The sequence below is a fragment of the Aplysia californica genome, unplaced genomic scaffold (assembly GCF_000002075.1).
Source record: "Aplysia californica isolate F4 #8 unplaced genomic scaffold, AplCal3.0 scaffold00229, whole genome shotgun sequence".
Taxonomy (NCBI): domain Eukaryota; kingdom Metazoa; phylum Mollusca; class Gastropoda; order Aplysiida; family Aplysiidae; genus Aplysia; species Aplysia californica.
Window position 1 is genome coordinate 124,376 of NW_004797499.1, and position 6,583 is coordinate 130,958.

General features: G+C 39.8%; 1 protein-coding gene across 2 annotated transcripts in view; it reads left to right on the forward strand.

Annotated features, from left to right (window-relative positions):
- LOC101860820 (phosphonoacetaldehyde hydrolase) overlaps positions 1-5,464 on the forward strand; it is a 24,375-nt gene extending 18,911 nt beyond the window's left edge. For both annotated transcript variants that reach the window (XM_005099883.3, XM_035970167.1), the window contains exons 3-4: positions 14-273; positions 2,858-5,464. In XM_005099883.3, the coding sequence (XP_005099940.1) occupies positions 14-273; positions 2,858-3,242 (645 nt within the window). In that variant the 3' untranslated portion in view covers positions 3,243-5,464. The remainder of the gene's footprint in view (positions 1-13; positions 274-2,857) is intronic.
- The last annotated feature ends 1,119 nt before the right edge of the window (positions 5,465-6,583 follow it).

Sequence of the window (6,583 nt, forward strand, 5' to 3'; positions counted from 1 at the left end):
CCCCCCCCAACAGGCCATCACAGAAATCCCAGAGGTCCGCGAGCGCTGGAAGAGTGTCCACGGAAAGTACCCAGACCAGACGGACGTGGACGCCATGTTCCGAGACTTTGTGCCCATGCAGCTGGCGGTGCTGGGCAAGTACTCGGAGCTCATCCCCGGGACGCCAAAGACCATCGACATACTGCGCCAGGAGCTGGGCTGCAAGATCGGAGTCACCACCGGCTTCACGCGCTGCATGGTGGACATCCTACTTGCAGAGGCCAAGAAGCAGGGGTGAGTCAGTGAGTGGGTGGGTGGTTGGTAGGGGCTCAGGTGTGGTTTGCTGCTCTTTTTTTTTTTTTCATTTCAAACATCTATTGTCCATATCTCTCTTCTGTCTTTTTCATATGTATGTTACTCTCTTGTAAATCGTCAATAATCTTCGACACTCAGGCTTATATGTGTCACAAGGCAGTGCAATCAGGTGCTTGTCAATTTAAGGGCATGTGGAATATTGGTATCATCTTAAAGCCAGTTCATTTCTCTTGAATAGAAGTCAAGATATAGCGACCTCTGTGCTTTCTTGTCATACCTCCATTTTTAATAACAGTGAAAACAGCTCATAACAAAGAGTGAGCTTAAGAAGAAGTCACAGTTTCACTGTTAAAAAATGGAGATATGACAAAAAAAGCACTGAGGTCGCAACATTTGCAATTGAAGGAGGTGGGGGTTGCTCAGTTTTAGAGGTAAAATTTGTGAGAAAATTACCACCACAGTTTTGTGACTGCCATAGCTCGAGAGTCCTTGGAAACTGACAACTTACCTTTTTCGTGTGCCTCTATTGAACGTTTTTCAGTCAAATCCACACAGAAATGTGAATTTAAATAGATATAAAAGGTGTTGAGCCAAAGAAGAAAAATTCAATAAATATTGCCAAACCGGCTGAAAAATGCCAGTTTCTTCTATATTTCAGTATTTTGACGAGCGCCTGTTTTCACCACGCTGACTTACATATCTCTCTTCCCTCTTTTCTTTGTATGTTACTCTCTTGTAAAACTTCTCATTTTTTGGCACTTGTATAACCTGTTTTTATCGCAATTGCCTGGGTGGTCGGCTGGTGCTCTGGTATGGTTTGCTCCTTCTTTCCTGTCAAACACCAATCGTTGTTATCTTTCCTCTTTTTTTTTTTTTCTTTTGGTTACTCTCTTGTACCACTTCTAATCTTCGGCACTTGTATGAACTTATGTGTTGCAAGTGCCATAAAACTCTTACTAAAACTAAACTAATGCAGTGGGCTTTATTACACTGTGTCATTCACCAACTATTGTCTTACTTCATGACGGAAAATGCATCCCCTCTCCCCTTTCCTTCGTGGAATGAATTTATTTCAGGAAGGGGGAGTGGGAATATGGATGTAAAGACATTGAGGCGTACAATAGTCAGTGGTGTTGTTTTCATATTTTAAAGATTTTGTGACTTTAAAGACTTGTTAAGGGTAAAGGTATTTGGGTAGAAAAGAAAAAAAAACATAATTATTGTCGTGCCAAATGTTATCCCATCCCAAGCAGTGCTCTATTCAGTTGTGGGGTAAAGAGATTAATAGCGAGTGGTTCTCTGTTGGCTTATTTCCGCTGAGTATTTAAAAGAAATTGTCCCAACCGCGTGCAGTTTTGCAACATCCTGCATGCATTAATCTGGCTGTTTTGGGTTTCCAAGGCATTTTGTGGGCTTCACAAGCATTTGGTTTTGTTACATTTTACACTCGAGGCCAAAAAACCCCCACCAAAACAACTAGCTTTTATTGTGTTAGTTGTTCCAATCAGGAATCATGAAAAGCAAGAAAAATAGTAGGCCTTGACCATAGCATTAAACTGCACTTTGGCGATGTTAAAAGGTGCCTCTTTGATAGAGGTTTGGAAGAGTAAAAATCGTAAATTCTCAAAATTTGGACTGAAGTGGATTGTTTGCAACAGGGACAGTTTCTTTTGTAGCTGTATGACAAATGTGAAAGCTTAAGCGTTACTTTGCCGACACAAGAACAATGGTCAATGGGTAGGGTAAGTCTGAGCCTATTTTGTAGGATGAGGTGATACCAATTTTATAATGATTGAAATCATATGAGTCTTTCGTTTTTTTCTGGCTGCCCATCTGGTCTTATTAATTTTTTGTCCTTGTCAATTGAAATTTGTCCCTTGAAATGTCAGGGAGTCCTAGACTTCTGGTGGTACCAGTCTTAAATGAGTATAAATATGAGGCAGAGAGGACTTTTTTTTCTATTATGTCTGTGGTAGAACAAATTACATATATATCGTTGTCCAACTCTAACCTTGCATCCACCAAATTAGTTTTAACACTTTGCTACCGTAGAATTACAAAGTTCTACCTGCTCAGTACCTAGTTTTCAGTAATTTGACTTGTTAGAAATTTTGAGTTTCACAACATGTCAAGATTTTTCAAATGCAATTCTTTGAATACCTTGATAACGACTCCAAATAATCTTACAATTTTGATAGAGCGCAGAGAACATTTGGTTTCTGACCTCATAGTCTTAATAACTCAAAAAAGCCTAAATCGTCAGATAAAGCCTTGTAATTCAAAGGTAGTGACTGCTTTTGTCAGCAATTATATGTTCACAACCATAATTACAACTGGCAATACCATAACAAGTGAAAAGAACATTCTACACAAAATTTTGAGCAATTTTGGAAGATACTAAGAAAAAAATCACATTTGCTCCCCCAAAAAAGTGTTTGACCTAATTCTGTGTCTACACAGTTGGGAGCTGGATACCGACAATATCAGTTTTGATCTGCAGTTACGGGCAGGTGTGCACTGTATTGCTTCTTGATTGATAACTCAACTTTTCTATCCCGCCCAGGTATGTGCCCGATGTGAATGTAGCCGGTGATGAGGTGGTGAATGGGGCTCGACCCAAACCTTTCATGGTTTACCGCAACCTGGACCTCCTGGACGTACCCGACATCCACTCTGTGGTCAAGGTGGACGACACGGTTGCTGGCGTGGGCGAGGCTTTGTCGGCAGGCTGCTGGGGTGTTGGCGTGGCCCGGCACTCTAACTACATGGACATCAACAGCCTGGAGGAAGAGGACCAGATCCCAGAGGAGGAGATACAGAAACGGTTGCAGAAGTCACGGAACTTGCTGGTGCAGACTGGCGCGCATTATGTCATCGACACCATCACAGAGCTTCCGGAAGTGGTGGCCGACATCAACGCAAGGCTCGCGCGGGGGGAGAGGCCATAGTCAGGAAGCTTTTCAAGCCTTTTATGTCCTCGTTTGGTCTCGTTTTTGAAATCTTTTTGATGCTCATCATGTTTTTTGATTCTGAGACAGAATAGAAGAGTTCTCATCATGGTCTTCGAATTTTTTCCCTCTCTGGTGGTTTTTACCATTGCAATGTTTTTGTACAAGCTATCAGCCTCTGTGGTGTATTATCTGTAGTTCATAGGTATGTATTTGTAACTGTTGTTACTGTATTATTCTACAGTGCAAACATGGGCTATTATGGATATTCATGTCAAGACTGTTTTGTTAGATTATATGTAATGTGTTTTTTAATATATTTGCAACCTGGTGGTGTTGTGAATATAAAATTTGATGGCATGCCTACCTGTATTTTAAGTTACTGCAATATGTGTATACATGTCAATATCACCATTTGTTAAGGATTTAATTAGCAGTATTTTCCTCTGTAGAGCTCAGGAAAGCCAGACAACGCAGAATGTGAATAAAGAAAAATATCTACAAATTGCTAGGGTACGACTGAAATAATCAAAGCATCAACTTTTCGATTAGTATGGAAGGTACTGCATGTATGATATTAATCATCATCATCATCAATGCCTTTCACCCCTGGCAGGGTAAAGGCCACATACAAGCTCCTTCCATTTATCTCTGTCGTGAGCCATCCTTCCAAGCTCGTTCCAAGTGAGCTTCATCTTTCTCATGTCCCTTTCCCCGCATCTCCATGTTTCCCGTGATATTAATACCAAAAGAAATAACTGTTTTGTGTCTTGCATTAATCATTATTATAATATCAGCTTGCTTTGTCTGAGTGACAAGTGTTTTTCTATTAGATTCAGAAACCTTACTTGGACTTTGTTATGGATCTGGTTTATTCGCTTTCTTGTTAACGACTTTGACTAAGGATTTGTGGTCTATTTTGATTTTCTTTGTCCTGACTAGAAGTGATAGTAATGGCTTTTATCTAGCTTTGGGTTTTGGGGAAAACAGTTCACATTTTTTTGATAATGAGTTTATTTAGACCTGAGCAGGATGATTGAGGGACTTTTCCAAGTTTGACTTTTTTGGAGAAAAATGTGCGCAACCCCCCCCCTCCCTCCTGCGGATGAATGATGTATTTAACCTGCTTGTAATAATGTTGAACAAAAGACTACATGATTACGATGAAAACAATGGATAGGGAAGAATACAGGGGTGTTTTTCCCCAACACTTTTATGCTTATTTTTGAGTATGTGACTGTGCTTTTGTTGCAGTAGAAAGATTACTTGTCATAATGACATAATGTTCAAAAAGCTCTACTGGATAGAAGTACTTGTTGTTGTTGGGGGGTTTTTCCTTTTTGGTTGGGTATGTTTTGTTGTTATAGTTTTGTTTGTTTTTTGTTTACACCTTGATCACTGTATGGCTATGATGTGAACAATTACGCCATATTTTATTACTTTTGGTAGCCAAGGCTTCCCGAGAGAGACCCTTTGGCTATTGTTGCATCTGCTACTGTTTGTAAAAAATTGTTTGTCAGCTTTTCCCATAAACCATTCTGTCCACACCAACTATAGAACAAATGGTCTTTATTCACAGCTTCACCGTGTGGCTTTTAGATGGTCTGTGATAATGTTACTGTCTTGCATAACGAATGCAAATGGAGATACAGAACATTTTGTGTTTTATAGTATACATGCCATTGAAGTGATAGATAGAATAAATTAAGTGATTGTGGGAGGTTTATATCTCCTAGCTTCATTCCATGAGAATTGATACATTTTTCCTGATATTTCTCTGAGAAGTTTCCTCGTTGCTTGATTCAGTGCTCTGTGTCTTCTTTGTTAAGTTACCTTTGTCATGGGGACGAGTTCCGTGCTGTCTGTTTGTTTGTTTGTTTGTTTTTCTATGTAGAATTACAAACTTTTTTTTTTCACATAACTTTACTTTTTGTCTTCAAAGTAACCTTTTCGTTTGCTTTGGGGCAGCTTTTAGTTTGAATGCGAGTCTTTATGTATAATTATATTTTCCAAGGTATCAATGCTACCGCATTGTTGTGACCATGTTCCTCAATGAAGTGAGAGTTGTCCAAATATGTACCTTGTCATGTTCTGCAACTACATGAATAACATACACGATGTATTGTCAATTGACTGTTTGACCCAGTGTTGACTGTCCCCTTGCTTTTATGAACTTTTGATTTCTCAAAAGTGATTCAATAAAAACATGGATGGATACAAGATGTTTTTCCTTTTTTGTCATTTTTATCCATTTCTAGTGCGTTCCAGTTTATGAGACATCTTTTCAATGTTTTTTTGTTGTTGTTGTTTTGTTTTTGGGTATTTTTGTGATGATAGCATACCAGACGAGGCTCATAAACTGGAAGTCAGAGTGAGATCGTTAGTGGCTAGTGCACACTGCTGGTGTGCTTTGCAGTCTGCTTCTTTACTTCAAACTTGTTTTATAACAGTTATGATCTTGTATTCTTGTGAAAAGAGAAGGTGGATTGTTTACGTCCACTAGAGGCCTACTCCTTCTATTTCTTTACATTGGCATCTATGGTGTAACGCTTAGTCGCTTCGCTGTTGTCTGCAGGAGACTCAATTTCAGTTCCTGAGTGGGGAGAATTTTTATCGAGGATCTCGGTCTTCCTGCTGGAATGTCGTATCCCTCTCACTCCAGGTTGATCCCGACAGGTAGGGTCAGAATCCGCCTCCTAAATCATCTAAATTGTGTCAATGAAGGCATATTAATTTTCTTAAAGTATTTCTTTTCAATGTTACTGCTCTCTCAATTTGTTCCTTGTGAGATGTCTGTTAAAATGTTGGTTGACCTTGTAATACAACTTGGTAATGACTCAGAAGTAAGTCCCTAGACTGACGTATTAATGTCTTGGTTTCAAAAGCGAGATTCAGCTTTGCTGCTGCCTTAAGACAGTTGTATAATTTTGTACTTACTTTACTTACTTTTACTTTTTCATCCTCTGTTGCCGATAAGCGTCGAGGGGAGATGCAGTTTTTATGGTAGGCCAACTCCGCAGATCTTTCAGTTGTGATGTTATGTTTTCTTAGGGTTTCCTTGACACCCTCAATCCACCTTTTGCGTGGCCTTCCTCTTCCTTTATAGCCTGAGTGCTTGATGTAGTAGGCTCTCGAGGCTGGCTGGTCAGGTGACATGCGTAACAGGTGGCCAAACCATTTTGTCCTCTGTCTTTTTATGTAACGCAGGCAGGACTCAGTGCCGATAGCTGCTCTTACTTCTTCCATTTCTCTGCCTGTCTCGTCTTGTGATGTTAAGGGTTTTGCGGAGACATTTCATTTCATATGCAGTGATTTTGCTTTCATGGGTTTTGCTTAAGGTC